The following is a 16,597-nucleotide window of genomic DNA, read 5'->3' as shown; positions in this document are numbered from 1 at the left end:
TTTTGATCATTCCTTAATCGAAATGCTGTAAACACCAAAGCAAATTAAAAAAAAAGTCCACTTACGCCAATTCCGGTTTTGCAAAAATAAAGGACTGTGGTGGTTACAGCGCTACCGAAATGGTGTCCTATGGCGGATACAGTGTTTTTGCATATAATACTATAAAGAAGGTTGCACTTACAGCATTTAACGTAAAATAAATAATCTATGAATGGTGTCAACATTACAACATTTCAATCGTTGATAATTTTACAAACTAATGCCACTTACGCTTATTTAAATAGAGTGCAAGATCGGTATAACTATAGGTTAACGCCATTTTAAAATGCGCGGGCTTCGGTCTCGCTAGCCGCTGGCGCTTACAGCGCACGAATCAGTCGGCTGGCGATCACCTGAGTGAGTGGTAGTGCGTAGTTTGTGTTTATGCGTGCGGAGCGAGAATATTTATCGTAGTTAAAGTGTTGTTTTGAAGGTAAGTTAAGATAATAATTACATTATATTGATATTTTTAGCCGTTCTCTAACTCGACAAGCAAGATAGTATCTAATACGTAAACGAATATTTTATTTTACTTGCAAGAAGTTTGTGTTTTACACGTTTATGTTCGTTTTGTTCAAAATTAACAATTTTTCTACAATTCTAGGAATATATTATAGCACCTAAGATTTATGATAATTTATATAAGTTAGGTTTTGTGTATGGTTTGTAACTATCTAGATTTTATAGATTACCTATAGGTATTAGATACCTAACCGATAATGTACGTCATAATTTATCGATTATCAATATTGTATTATTTAATTACAGTTAGTTTGTGTCCATTAGCTTTACTGCTATTATTACGTTGTGTTATAATATTTTTTGTTGTCAGATATTGTTGATTACTTGTCGTAATAGGTCTTACACGATCAGTGTTTGTTATTTAAGTTCTTGGTATCAAAAAAAAAATACAATTAAAATTCAAGTGACGTTTTTAAAATATGTGTGAATAAAAGCCAATCTATACTTATTACAATATTTTAATTTCACTGTTTAAATAAGGAATTAAATGGCGTTTGCACTAAATATAATGGAACGTAAAAAAACATAGTTAACCGCTTACAACACTCATGCGTTTGAGATTTTTTACTAGTCTGGCGGTTTCCATATATTTACCTGTTTCACTTACAGCGTTTCCGCGTAACGAAAATAAAAGTGCCATTGTAGTAAGCGCCGCTAAAAGTCATACCAGTCATTTGTATGATGTTTTGAGTACGAGACAAGAAAGAACTGCAAAATTTATAAATGTATTCCAAATCTGAAGTAATTTCGTTATTTTATTTTTTATTTTATTTTATTCGGGATGCTTACTGCCTAATATACAAAGGTTAATAGACTTATCTACTATATGCAAATTACAAGCTTCCACATATATAATGCTAGATAACATAAATATAAAGGTCTCAAATTAGCAGAATATTACACTATATAGGAATATTCCTGATAAACTATGAACGCAAACTTAAGTCAGGTAACGTTAACTATCTATTGAAAATAATATTTTTAATAATATTAATCTTGCTGTGAAACAAATCAACATCGGGCATATCATTAAGTTCATTAAATAACCTAATTGTACGAGGGAAGAAACATTTTTTACGAATGTTATTGCGAGAAAGAGGGATGCGAAGCAAGGGTCTTCTGCGCAGTTGCGAGACAGGTATATAAAATTGTACTTTGCTCACAAGATCCGGGGAATCGACTATACCTTGGGCAATTTTCATTAATAAACTTACGTCATTTGCCAATCGTCTCTTAAATAAAGGGACAAGATGGAATTTTTTGCATGACATAGAATAGTTGTCCATAGATAGCTTAAATTTAAAGGAGAGGAATCTAACAAACTTCTTCTGATTTTTTTCAATATTTTCTGCATACACCTTATAGAACGGGTTCCACTTTTGAGAAGCATATTCGAGTTGAGATCTTACATAGGCACAGTATATGATTTTCATTGTTTTCATTTTTTTAAAGTCACCAGCAGAACGAATCAGAAAGCCAAGAGCTTTATAAGCTTTGTCAGTAATACTTTCTACATGCTCATTAAAAGTAAGTTTATCATCATAAATGACACCTAGATCCCGGCAGGACTTTTTAGTTATAAGGTTTTGTGATTTAATTTTGTACACACTTTTATAAACATTTCTTTTCCTAGTAAAACTCATACTAAAGCATTTTGAAACATTTAAATCTAAATTGTTGTTTTTACAATACAATACAATACATATAAAACAAAGAAGTTATGATTTTATTTCGAAAAACTAAAATAAGTTTTTTGGCTCTGGTGTAAAGTTTGCATTTTGTTGGTTATTACGTTTCCGCTTTCTGCCATCGATATTTCTGAGAGCATGTGGTTGCAGAATATAATATTATTGCTCATAATGACAATGGTTTGCCTTGCCGCTGATTAAATAAAATTACCTGATGAAAAAACGAATGTGAAAGAACTCATTTATTGCATAAAAAGTGTTATAAAATGAATATAAAACAAAAACTAACTACAATTAAGATATACGCCCATGGTAAGGTGCCCATCACGCAGGCAGCGTTCCCGCGCTCGATTGCTATGGCCAATCTTTGCGCGAGAAAGCTGCCTGCGCGAGGGTCACCTGTGGCCTTCCTTAGGCGTTTGCTGAGCGCCTTGTGGACCCCCGAGCCTCCCTACCCCACAGACCTAGTGTCTCGACGCCAAAGGCTAGAAAAAACTAATGGTTATATATACACAGTTGCGCCAACGTTGCGTCGAGCAGCAGCCATAGAGTTGACTACACGTCGACGCTCGGGAGACGCTAGTGTGAGTTCTCTCTTATTTGCTCTGCTTTTAACAATATGCACGTCTTAGGATTGGTATTGTGAATAAAAATAATAACCTGTATAATCTGTTTTATTTTAACAACTACTTGTAACCATTTACATCCACTTTTTAAAGTTAATAGCTATCACTATAAGTTTAGTAGGTAACAGTGGTAAGAAATAAGATATAACTAAGTACTTATAAGATAATATTTTTTTAATAAGTGAAATTCGTAATGTGAATTAACTATATTCTTACGCCCTTTCCAAAATCCAACATATACCTGGATTACCTGGTGTCCAATACTTAACAAAGTTCTCTATCTCTAAAAAACAATATATCTTTGGCTAAAGTAGCAAACCTTATAATATTAATACCTCGGAAAGAGTAAAGAGGTTTACAACTTAGTATTGTTGGCTAAGGTAACAACTTAATCCTTAATGTTTTTGAAATTGAGTTAGATACGAAGTTTGCGACTTTAGCCGACGATAGATTAAATTTAAATTTAGTAAAGTATGCTAAGCAATCGTGTGCACCATGACAGTAGGTACCTGAATATCTCCACTGTGAGATCGTTTACTCACCCTTCTCTAATAAATACAGTTAGAAAAAGATGTTGCTGCGCTCCTCTTCTTAACCCACAGTTCTAGGTATAATATATTTTGCAGTTCTCTGTTTTATAAACCGAATACATGTCAAAGCTAAAAGTGACTATGCGCCGGCAAACGCCAAGTAAGTGGCGAACATAAGCAACATCACACCAACCAGGCAACCACCATCACAATGGCGTTGCAACACAAATCAAAACTTATAATGTGATATGTTTCCAAAAGTTTTGTAGTTCTCTGTATCATAAGAACTCCGTTGAAAATGTTTCAAGACCAAGTAAGTAGTAAGGTACAATCTAAGTTAAAAAGGCGAACTGCAGTAGCACGACAACATAGGTCACGATTATGCTGAGCAGCCGCAGCGGGAACGTTGCGTCGAGTTCGAACACGCCGAACGCCGACATCTTGCGCAGCGACGCGCGGTTCAAACGCAACACGTTCTTGCAAGTCTTGCGGATGCCTGGAAAATGCAAGCAAATGGAAAACGTAGGTAAGTTATTTTTTTTCTAATATTCTTGTATATTTACAAATAAGATTTGAAATTGCGTTCATTTCCGAAGAATAAAGTAACGGAAACTTCGCTTATGGGCTAATAAAGACGATTTAAAACCATCACTACTTTGGACTGACCTGTATGTATAGCATTACTTAAAATCTGAGCACAGCAACTTTCAGCAAGATTTGTAGTACAATAGAAATTTTCACAGGCAATGCTCAACGTTACCAACAACACAAAGTTCTTGAAATTAGAAATCATGATGAAACTTCTTATACCCGTTGATTGAAACTGTAAAAATGAAAACGAATCTTAGACTTACTTCGAATTACAATACTAACTTTAATTTAAATATTTAAATCACTTACTATTGTTTCTGCAATACTCGTTTTCTCAAGCTCGATCATATATTGCAAATTCATCAAAATATGCATAAATGTTTGGAACCCAAAGACTGTAATCTAAGACAAATATCATGATTTTTGAGAATGTAAAATGAATCTCGCATTGAATATAATATTTAATTTGTATGAAATGTATATATATGTCATAATTTGAGGAGTATAATCTACCTATGCTTAAATTATTTGCTCGTGTTACAAGCCACACCCAGTATTTAATAAATAGATATAAAATAAATACTTAATAATAATAAAAGAGCTGTCAAAGTGCTTCATAGAGCCTTCTGGTGATCAGAACGCTGGCCAATATTTTGCCCAGCGGATCAGCATTGCCATCGAGCGGGGCAATGCGGCCAGCCTTCTGGGCAAGTGGGCACCCTACCGAGCGACGACTACGACTTAGGTCAATTTTTTTATTTAAAAAGTTTTTAATTTAAGTATTTTTATTATGTTTTAAAATTGTTATTAAATAAAGATTATCGCCTTAATACTTAAATAAATAGAAAACTCTATGGGTGTTTTTTATGGACTCAGGAACAAATATTTGTGTTGACCACACAAATAAATGCCCTTACCAGGATATGAACCCGGAATCTCCTGCTTCGTAGGCAGGGTCACAACCAACTGGGCTAGGAGTCCGTTACCTGTTACTGGTTCTGAACTTCATTTGATACAGGCTTTTACGTATCCAAAACTGAAATACTTTTTTACAAAATCAAATTATTTTAGGAATTTTTAAAAAACATGACCAAAACATTTTCAATAGAAGATATTACGAGTATATTAAGCTCTTCACCTGCATTTTCTATTTGCTTGTGTAGTATCCCAAGTAACATTTTAGTCCTATAATTTTAGTTTTTATCGCTAAAAGCTTGTATAGACGTCGTATTAAGGTTTCAGAGGTGACCACCTGTCGTATAAAAGCGTTTGGCAACACCTTTTTGCTCTATAGGCTTATACAGCTAATATGTTCTATAAGCAATTGATGTAAAGGTTTACTTCATCATTTTATAGGGCCGTTATAGGCGTGTACTATAACAGGTTCAAATATAACCACTATAGAGCAATATTACTGTATAATAGTATTTGGAATCACTTTTATGCAACAAATTTGCGCTATTAAGGTTCCCTGCAAGTCACTATAGTTTTGTGTTCTAACAGTGACAAAAAACCCAACTATACAACGATTTTAGGATATAGTGGCTTTAAAGATCACTGCTATAGGACATAATACTTTAGTAGCTTGCGCTATTAAGGTTCCCTGCAAGCCGCTATAGTTTTGTGTTTTAACAGTGACAAAAACCCAACTATACAACGATTTTAGTATATAGTGGCTTTAGAGATCACTGCTATAGTACATAATACTTTAGTAGTTTGCGCTATTAAGGTTCCCTGCAAGCCGCTATAGTTTTGTGTTTTAACAGTGACAAAAACCCAACTATACAACGATTTTAGGATATAGTGGCTTTAGAGATCACTGCTATAGTACATAATACTTTAGTAGTTTGCGCTATTAAGGTTCCCTGCAAGCCGCTATAGTTTTGTGTTTAAACAGTGACAAAAACCCAACTATACAACGATTATAGGATATAGTGGCTTTAGAGATCACTGCTATAGTACATAATACTTTAGTAGTCATATGAACACTATTATAGAACTGTTTTGCTCTACAGTAGCGTTTTTGGGACATATTTATAGCGTTAAAAAGCGCTTTAGTAGTTTTTAAATCCCTATTATATCTCATCGCTGTAAACGTCACAATGACTCTTTTATATCACAAAACTGTTGTATAGTGGTTTTGTTTTTTCTTTTAAAAGACAACAGCGTTATAGCTGAGTTTTTATGTCTTTTATAAACCGAGTTAGATACATAAAGGTAGAAAACGACTACTTGTAAATGATAAATTTGATCTGTAATGGCTACTTATATCTTGCTTATATAAGTTCAGGCCTAAGCCACATAATGTGGTTCCGTACAAAATATTTTTATATTTTAATTAATTGATAAAAAAGACCCCAGTGATATTAGTGATTGTAGGTGAGATTTATCATCAATGATTTAATACAAGCATAAAATCGTGACGGTTTAGATATTTATCGACATCCATTATTAGCACATTTTTTTTACCAATCACATTGAAAAAGGAAACAACAGTCATTACTACAACTAAATTAAAAAAAAATCCTATATCTTTCTAAAGAGTTCGTAGGTGCAACTGGGTCACAGCAAAATTCTTTTGGAACCCTAATTTTAATCATGATGGCGGTGAATATTTCGTCGTAAGTTCTATAGGTACCCTATAAAAGCGTCGGATTTACTTCTTGGCTGTATAGTAAGTAGTAACTATGGTGAATATCATAATATTTTATTAAATTATTTTATTAAAAACATAATTAAATAGAGGGGGCATTTAAAATTCCTCATTAACCTAATACTATTCTAACGGTAAAACTTCCGTCCCATATACTTTTTGCACTAAAGACCGAATTATTCGACATCTAAATGACGCATATTAATATGAAGTCTTTATGTATCACCATTTTACTTAGTACCGTTTTTGTGAAGTAAACATACAACAAAACCACTCACAATAGTTGATGGAAAACTTTATAGCAAATTGCGTAGTAAAAGAACTATGAATTCTACTATAATGTTTAAAAAAGCACTATAATAGAATTTCAAATACTACTATAGTATAAAACAAGCACTATAATGGAGTCTCAAATACTAGTATAGTATAAATTAACACTATAATGGCGTTACTGACAACAAATTAGCACAAGAGTCATGCATTACATCACTTTTATAGACCTAAAACGTCACGACTGACACTGCTACAGGTCTACTATATCACTGAATGGCACATAAGATGCGCCATTTCGGCTTTATACAACCTTCTTAGGTCTTTTATAGGACCTTAGGTGGTATTTAGGAAACGTTCTATCGACTACTATAGTACCACAAATTGTTACTTGGGATATATGTAAAGGTATATTCTCTTATTGTAGTCTGGTTTATCTAAATTAAATTATTATTTATAATATGCTACTTGTGATTTCACTGTAATCTCGCACTGTGCCGAAAGGCACATTATTCTCTATTGTTAAATGACGGAATAAGGACTTCAACTCACCGAAAATTGATATACTTTGTTGCTTAAAGAAAATGCATTAATTATACCAGTATATGCGTTGAACATATCGCAGTCCGAGACTGCAGAATGTACTATTTCTTTTTCAGGTGTGATATGGATGTTCTTACATTCTTCCATTTTATGAATCCAAGCGAGCAATTCATTTTTGATCATTACAACAGATCGCGTAACGTAAACCACTTGCATATCGAAAACAATCAATGGTACTATCAAATAAAAATTTACTAGCAAATCATAGATACCATATTTCGCACAAGCAAAAAACCATTGTAGAACGCAGATAATAATAACCAACAATACACTAAGCCAGTTTTGCATCTTATGTTTGCGAATAAATTTTTGTTTGTCAATTTTGATAAAATCAAGAACATGCTGCAATTTGATAATTAGGTCAACGACATAGGTTCTCTGGAATGAATTAACGACATGGGTAAGAATTGATATTAAAGAATAAAATATCAAATCAAAATAAGGTATAACAGTAACACCAACACCAGTGCTTAAACTCTTATTAACTTCACTGTAGAACATAAAACGAAAGACGTGACTCGAGGTGAGAATAATACAGCCAATTATGGACTTTATGTAATAAGACACATGGCTGTCAGGAGTTATGAAATTGTTAATGATGCTGAACCTAGGCATCAAAAGGCAAGACTGTACAAAGCTTAGAGGAAACAACATAGCTTGGAAATCTTTATCAAGTATATTGTTCATCAGGTACTCAGTTTGAATCGTCCTGTTTATTTGAATTTTGTTCTTGATGACTTCATCACTTTTCATTTTAGTTAGTTTTGCTGAAAAATCCTGTTATTCGTGTTATTTCTTTAAAACTTTTAATATTACTTAGGAAAAAGTGGGGCACGCCAAGGTGATGTTATGGCGATAATCATATTAAAAGGAAAAATAAATTAAGTATATTGGACTCAAAGAACCTTATCTGTCATCAAAAGTATGAGTCCTTTTCAAGAATTCATGTATTAGGACTATTAAGTCTAATGAAAATTGACTTTTTCAGAAGACTCCTTCAAGTTTCGTCAGAGTGCCAGCGTATAAATTCAAAATATCAAAATTGTCAGTCGCCAGAATGAAAAGGAAAAATCTTTATAGGTTTAAAAGCATATGTGAAACAAACAGCTTCTACTATAACTATTACCTTGTAATTTTATTGAATTTATATCAGACCTCGTTGCGCCAATTAGAACTAAGAAATATTTTCGAACATAATTTATAAATAACTATTTATACATTTTGTTCGAAAATAATGTAACCTATGTATAGTATGAAATAACACAACTTTCTGTGACTATTTTTTTATGCATTTAATCATGAATCTCTTTTAAAACATTCTTTATAGGTAAGTGTATTTTTTGCGAAGAAATTCAAAGGTGTATGTGAAGTCCAACCCGCATTGGGCCAGGGACTATAGCCGAAACCCTTCTCATGCTTGAGAGGAGGCCTGTGCCCAGCAGTGGGACGTGTATATATAGGCAATTTTTTATATATATATTTTTAATGGCACGAAGTCAACCTAACACGCTCCTCCTCGCTTCGCTCGTCGTCGCACCTATCTTTTGGCTCTTGCAGAACACTGTGATAACTATTGAAATTAGTAATTAAAAATTTAAAGACCTAACGGTATAGGCCATTAGGTGTTTCATGATTAGGAATTTCGACTATAAGTATAGGTACTGACGATTGTTAAATAAATTTGTGGTGTTTTGTGGATTAGGAAATTTGTCAATTTAAAGTACAAGGTATGCATGTACATATGCATTTTATGATCGCTTTACAATATTCGTTACCAACTTATTATTTTAGAAGCTAGCCTATCAATTCAAGTTGCTTATAATTTTTTGGGTGGCTTGATTTTGCTGCCAGTTTTTTAATAATATGATGCTTAAATTTGAGACTAATATTAATTTATTGGCGCTAAAATATTAATGCACAGCCAAATTATATTATTATATGCACAGTGAAAGTTACTGTTTAATATTTTAGTTGTCCGGTTAATAATTAGCCGATGAAACTAAACTACAAAATTACACGGAATCTATCTACTACCTTTAACCGAGCAATTCTTGTGTATTTACATATTTCGGGATTTCTATGAAATAGCAAATTTCAGGGGGGTTTTCGGGGGCAATAAATCGATCTAGCTAGGTCTTATATCAGGGAAAACGCGCATGTTTGTGTTTTTATATGTTTTCCGATCAAAGCTCGGTCTCCCAGATATTAATCTTTACTAGAAAAAAACCGACTTCACAAAACAGTTTAAAATGCCTACACAATTATTTACGACAATAGTGCATCTTATAACAACTACAACTACGAGTAGCCCCAAGACGTAAAATACTAGATTAACTTTAAAATTCAAAAGTTAATTTTTGTCCAAATTGTTGTTCACGATATAAAACAGCCGCATCAGATAGGGCAGCGTTTCTAGGACGTCAAGAAAGCAAACTGCAGCAGCATGATGTCTGTGAAGTTGGCATATCAAAGTCTAGCAGATCACGTTTTTATTGGAGTTCTATTAGCATGCACCATAGTTCTAGAGTTCCTGATACTTTTTAGCAATAGTTCTGGCGTTTTTACCTTGAAAACCAATACTATGGAATTTCACAAAATGATATGCCAAAAACACAACCCGCAAGCCAAAGAAAAACGTACATACTAACAACCAACAATACACAGAGCCAATTTTGGAACTTGTGTTTAAAGAGAAATTCTTGTTTGTCAGTTTTTAAAAAGTCAAGCACATGTTGCAATATGATGATAAGTTCAACGACAAAGTTTCTCTGGAATGAATTGACAATATATCTAATAATTGACATTACAAAATAAAATATTAAATCGAAACAAAGCAAAAATCTAATAACACCAGTTCCAGAACCATCGTAATAATATAAAAAACGAACGACGTGGCTCAATATAAGAACAGTACAACCGATGATGGACTGTATAAAAAACGACACGTGGTTGTCAGGAGTGATGAAATTGTTAATGATGCTGAACATAGGCATTAAAAAGCAAGACTGTACAACGTTCAAAGGAAACAACATAGCTTGGAAATCTTGGTCAACTATATTGTTGAGCAAGCACTCAGTCTGGATCCTCTTGTTTATTTTCATGAATACTAAACTTGATCACTTTTCGATTCAGTCGAAATATTCTGTTCGACGTGGAATTCCGTTCTTTATATCACTAATGAAATGATGGGACACGGATAAGTGATATTACGGCGTTCAAAGTCAAAGTCAAAGTGTTTATTTGTAAAACATAGGTAAAACTTTTACAGTGGTGTCAGAAATTATAAATTTGGTATCACTATGTTTTGCCTATTAGCGTACAAAAACATGTCCCTAGGATAATTTATATAATAAAATAACTTAGCTAACAAATAAAGACAAATAGTAAAAATAAAAACATTAAAAATTACAATTAATAATTAAAGAATTAATAATATACAATATCTTAAATAATAACAATGAAATCATTCCTTACATAAAATAGAAACATTTCAATACATTAAAAATATTAAAATGAAATTATACATGTCGTCAAGGTATTAAAAAATATATATATATGTGTATATATTTACATTTTGAATTACCTAAGATAATGTTTCGCATGTTAAGAAATCTGAGATTGAATAAAAACATTTGTCAATAAGTAATTTTTTCAGCTGTTTCTTAAATTGTTGGATTGGTAATTATTTAATTCTAACCATAAGCGTTTACCATATTAAAAGAAAACGTATGTCAGTGTAATAAATAGAACTCAAGTAGCCTAATCAATCATTAAAATGATGTGCTCCTTTTTAATTTGATTAGCCTAATGAATATAGACCGTTAAAAAAATGACAATGTATACTCGAATTTAAACTGTTGTGAGACATACTAACATTGAATAATTAGTTAGTTCTGTTAGTGCTTGAGAAAGGAGACCTAGGCTCTCCGAAACATGTCGCGCGAGGACTAAAAACAAGCGAGTCTAAACCGTAAAATTATTCAATGACATTGTATATACAGGGTGGAAAAATAAGTCGGGCCCTGGAGGGAAACTACCTTAAATCCTGAAGTTGGCTCATTTTACTTACTATTTTACTTAGTTTAAAGAGCTTTACGACTTAGTTTTGTTGACTAAGGTAGCAAATCCTAAATGTTTTTGAAATCGAGTTAGATACGAAGTTTGCGACTTTAGCCGACGATACATATAAAATTTAAATTAGGTGAAGTAGGCTAAGCAATCCTGTGCACCATGACAGTAGGTAAATATCTCGCCTGTGACATAGTTTACTCGCCCCTCTCTAATAAATACAGTAAGAAAAAGACGTCGCTGTGCTCCTGTTCTGAGCCTACAGTACTAGGCATAATATATTTTGAGGTTCTCTATTTTATAAACTGAATAGATGTCAAAACAAAAGTGACCAAGCGCCGGCAAGCGCCAAGCAAGTGGCGAACATAAGCAACATCACACCGACCACCACCACAATGGCTTTTCAACACAAATCAAAACTTATAATTTGTGTAGTTCTCTGTATCATAAGTACTCCGTTGAAAATGTTTCAAGATCAAGTAAGTAGTAAGGTACAATCTAAGTTAAAAAGGCGAACTGCAGTAGCACGACAACATAGGTCACGATTATGCTAAGCAGCCGCAGCGGGAACGTTGCGTCGAGTTCGAACACGCCGAACGCCGACATCTTGCGCAGCGACGCGCGGTTCAAACGCAACACGTTCTTGCAAGTCTTGCGGATGCCTGGAAAATGCAAGCAAATGGAAAATGTAGGTAAGTTATTTTGACATTGGAAATGTCTTTTCGTTCGCTCCAGTATACGGTCCGATTTCACGAAAAAGTGCGATCCCCTTATATCTCGGAAAGTTGTGAAGATATGATATTAAAAAATAGGCTCAAAAGACGCATAATCACGAGAGCTGTAAGGTGCAAAAATAATTATTCGAGAAAGTCAAAAACAAAAAAAGTTATGGTCGAAATAGTGAAAATAAAATTCAATTTTTTCCGAATTTTTGATTTTGGTGCTCGATAATTTGGAAACGAAGAATGATATCAAAAATTTGAGAAAAATGGCTCTGGACAATTTAGTCAGCTACAATTTGAGCCTAAAACAAAGACGATCGGGTTAAGGGTTTGCCCTGTAGCCTAACCTTAAAATAGTCAAAAAGTCAGAACGACATTTTTCACAGGACATTTATGACTTCATGTTTCGCAGAGTTCGTTGTCGGTGTTTGTTGTGAATTATCGGGATTATGACGGCAGAATAACACTTGCACTGCGTGGGCTTCTATCCTGTTTGAGACGGGCGTAGATAACGCACTATTCGACAATCTATGCATTCTTGTGGTGGTGGAAATAGAAATAGAGATAGAGGCAGAGGCAGAGGCAGAGGCAGAGGCAGAGGCAGAGGCAGAGGCAGAGGCAGAGGCAGAGGCAGAGGCAGAGGCAGAGGCAGAGGCAGAGGCAGAGGCAGAGGCAGAGGCAGAGGCAGAGGCAGAGGCAGAGGCAGAGGCAGAGGCAGAGGCAGAGGCAGAGGCAGAGGCAGAGGCAGAGGCAGAGGCAGAGGCAGAGGCAGAGGCAGAGGCAGAGGCAGAGGCAGAGGCAGAGGCAGAGGCAGAGGCAGAGGCAGAGGCAGAGGGAGAGGGAGAGGGAGAGGGAGAGGGAGAGGGAGAGGGAGAGGGAGAGGGAGAGGGAGAGGGAGAGGGAGAGGGAGAGGGAGAGGGAGAGGGAGAGGGAGAGGGAGAGGGAGAGGGAGAGGGAGAGGGAGAGGGAGAGGGAGAGGGAGAGGGAGAGGGAGAGGGAGAGGGAGAGGGAGAGGGAGAGGGAGAGGGAGAGGGAGAGGGAGAGGGAGAGGGAGAGGGAGAGGGAGAGGGAGAGGGAGAGGGAGAGGGAGAGGGAGAGGGAGAGGGAGAGGGAGAGGGAGAGGGAGAGGGAGAGGGAGAGGGAGAGGGAGAGGGAGAGGGAGAGGGAGAGGGAGAGGGAGAGGGAGAGGGAGAGGGAGAGGGAGAGGGAGAGGGAGAGGGAGAGGGAGAGGGAGAGGGAGAGGGAGAGGGAGAGGGAGAGGGAGAGGGAGAGGGAGAGGGAGAGGGAGAGGGAGAGGGAGAGGGAGAGGGAGAGGGAGAGGGAGAGGGAGAGGGAGAGGGAGAGGGAGAGGGAGAGGGAGAGGGAGAGGGAGAAAATAAAAACTTATACAGAGTGAGCACTTAGGACAGTAGTACCCAAGATAGCTGATGCTGAACCCTGGTAGTACCTATTGGAACTCAGGTTTGGTGCAACATAGACAAACGCTGTTATGGTCATCTCTCGTCGCGTCAAACTGCTGTCAAGAAAATTTCATATCTTGCAGCAAATGGGCCGCTGTCGATCACCACTTCTCGAGTTGACTACGGATTTGCCGTGTAATCATTTTCTTGTACTTTGAACATTAATATATCCTGCTTATTAATCGAAAAATGAAATATGTACCTATACTTATGCGCCACGGCGACAATTATTCAAACTTGGATACGCGTGTGGAAATTGTGCAATTTGTTTGTTCACATGCGTTATGTCCAGGATACTTGTGTTAGTCTAAGAATAAAATAATTATCATTCAACGTTGTAGTTTTATTTTGTAACTTTTTCCTTATCCAGACTTTCTCGTCGCTCAGCTACAATATTTTTTCGAATTCCGTAGATTCATTTCCAATGTGCTCGATAGTCGTGTGAGGCACGAAATCTGTGAATTTTTTAAATAATATTCTTGTATATTTACAAATAAGATTTGAAATTGCGTTCATTTCCGAAGAATAAAGTAACGGAAACTTCGCTTATGGGCTAATAAAGAAGATTTAAAACTATCACTACTTTGGACTGACCTGTATGTATAGCATTACTTAAAATCTGAGCACAGCAACTTTCAGCAAGATTTATATAAGATAAGATGGCAATGCTCAACGTTACCAATAACATAATGTTCTTGAAATTGGAAATCATGATGAAACTTCTTAGGCTCGTTGATTGAAACTGTAAAAATGAAAACGAATCTTAGACTTAATTCGACTTACAATACTAACTTTAATTTAAATATTTAAATCACTTACTATTATTTCTGCAGTACTCGTTTTCTCAAGCTCGATCATATATTGTAAATTCATCAAAATATGCACAAATGTTTGGAATCCAAAGACTGTAATCTAAGACAATGATCATGATTTTTGAGAATGTAAAATGAATCTCGCATTGAAGATAATATTTAATTTGTATGAAAAATAGGAAGTTTAAAAACTTCATAATTTTTTTAAGTTATTGTATATAGATGTCATTAATAAAAAAATAATTATTATTTATAATCATACTACTTGTGATTTTACTTGTAATCCCGCACTGTGCCGAAAGGCATATTATTCTATATTGTTCAATGACGGAATAAGGACTTCAACTCATCGAAAATTGATATACTTTGTTGCTTAAAGAAAATGCATTAATTATATCAGTATATGCGTTGAACATATCGCAGTCCGAGACTGCAGAATGTAGTACTTCTTTTTCAGGTGTGATATGGATGTTCTTGTTCTTACATTCTTCCATTTTATGAGTCCAAGCGATCAACTCATTTTTGATCATTACAACAGATCGCGTAACGTAAACCACTTGCATATCAAAAACCATCAATGGTACTACCAAATAAAAATTTACTAACAAATCATAGATACCATATTTAGCACAGGCAAAAAACCATTGTAGAACGCAGATAATAATAACCAACAATACACTAAGCCAGTTTTGGATCTTATGTTTGCGAAGAAATTTTTGTTTGTCAATTTTGATAAAGTCAAGAACATGCTGCAATTTGATAATTAGTTCAACGACATAACTTCTCTGGAATGAATTAACGGTATGGGTAAAAATTGATATTAAAGAAAAAAATATCAAATCAAAATAAGGTATAACAGCAACACCAACACCAGTGCTTAAACTCTTATTAACTTCACTGTAGTACATAAAACGAAAGACGTGACTCAACGTGAGAATAATACAGCCAATTATGGACATTATGTAATAAGACACATGGTTGTCAGGAGTAATAAAGTTGTTAATGATGCTGAACCTAGGCATCAAAAGACAAGCCTGTACACAGCTTAGAGGAAACAACATAGCTTGGAAATCTTTATCAAGTATATTGTTCATAAGGTACTCAGTTTGAATCCTCCTGTTTATTTGAATTTTGTTCTTGACGACTTCATCACTTTTCATTTTAGTTAGTTTTGCTGAAAAATCCTGTTATTCGTGTAATTTATTTGAAACTTTTAATATTACTTAGGACGGCAAGGTGATGTTATGGCGATAAGAATATTAAAAGGAAACATAAATGAAGTATATTGGACTCAAATGACCTTATCTGTCATCAAAAGTATGAGTCCTGTTCACTATTAGGTCTTATGAATATTGACTGTTAATAATTAATTATGAAAGAAGATTGATTACTACCATATAGTTATAGGTTGTACCTTCCCAAATATATATATATATGTCGGGAATTGTGGGCGTATCATACTATCGGCAGCACATCAGAACCTTCAATCGTGGATGACGAGGGCCTTCAATGAAATACGATGTTCAACTCACAATCTTTACTGCACAAGACTCATTACAAATCACAGCACGCGTTACTTTTCTTATCTTAAGCAAACCAGTGGATTAGACCCAGGAGCCGCCACAGACGTCATCTTCTCCCGTTCGTTCTCATCGTGCTCCTTCTGAAGATTGATTGACAGCATAACTTCAATTGTTCTCGACTTCAATTGTTTTAAGAGCGCACTCTATGACGTCTTGGCGGAACTGCGTCGAACGCCACTCAAGTGTACGTAACACCCTAGTTTGCTCTATTTGTCAAGGTTTGCATGACAAAACGCCTCTTGAAGGCGATAGATGGCACATTTCAGCCATTCTCCGACACGGCCAACCTGACATTGTACGGGTCCCTCCGTACGTTATCCATCCCCCTTTATGATTTTCACTGGTAGACTAGAGCGAAGATGAGATCTTCTTCTCCCAAAAGAGACTGTAGAGCGCAGATCATCTGCACCACCACGGCATCCTGACATTG

At 35.3% G+C, this 16,597-nt stretch overlaps 1 protein-coding gene across 1 annotated transcript; it reads right to left on the bottom strand.

Annotated features, from left to right (window-relative positions):
- Nucleotides 1-12,088: 12,088 nt before the first annotated feature.
- LOC134800650 (uncharacterized) lies at nt 12,089-15,744 on the bottom strand. Its single transcript, XM_063773132.1, has 2 exons — nt 15,627-15,744; nt 12,089-12,252 (listed from the first exon to the last, which is right to left on the bottom strand). The coding sequence occupies exons 1-2, from the start codon at nt 15,742-15,744 to the stop codon at nt 12,089-12,091; spliced, it is 282 nt and encodes a 93-aa protein (XP_063629202.1).
- Nucleotides 15,745-16,597: the final 853 nt, after the last annotated feature.

This window comes from Cydia splendana, chromosome 20 (assembly GCF_910591565.1).
Source record: "Cydia splendana chromosome 20, ilCydSple1.2, whole genome shotgun sequence".
Lineage (NCBI taxonomy): Eukaryota > Metazoa > Arthropoda > Insecta > Lepidoptera > Tortricidae > Cydia > Cydia splendana.
Note: the sequence above shows the minus strand (reverse complement) of the source record. Positions and strands in the feature narration are given on the sequence as shown.

Bases quoted from the DNA above. Each gene is read 5' to 3' on its own strand.
- LOC134800650 (XM_063773132.1), bottom strand. From the start codon at position 15,744: ATGAAAAGTGATGAAGTCGTCAAGAACAAAATTCAAATAAACAGGAGG. The intron at 12,253-15,626 runs GTGTACAGGCTT...TGCATTTTCCAG, and splicing joins TATGTTGTTTCCTCTAAGCT to GCATCCGCAAGACTTGCAAG.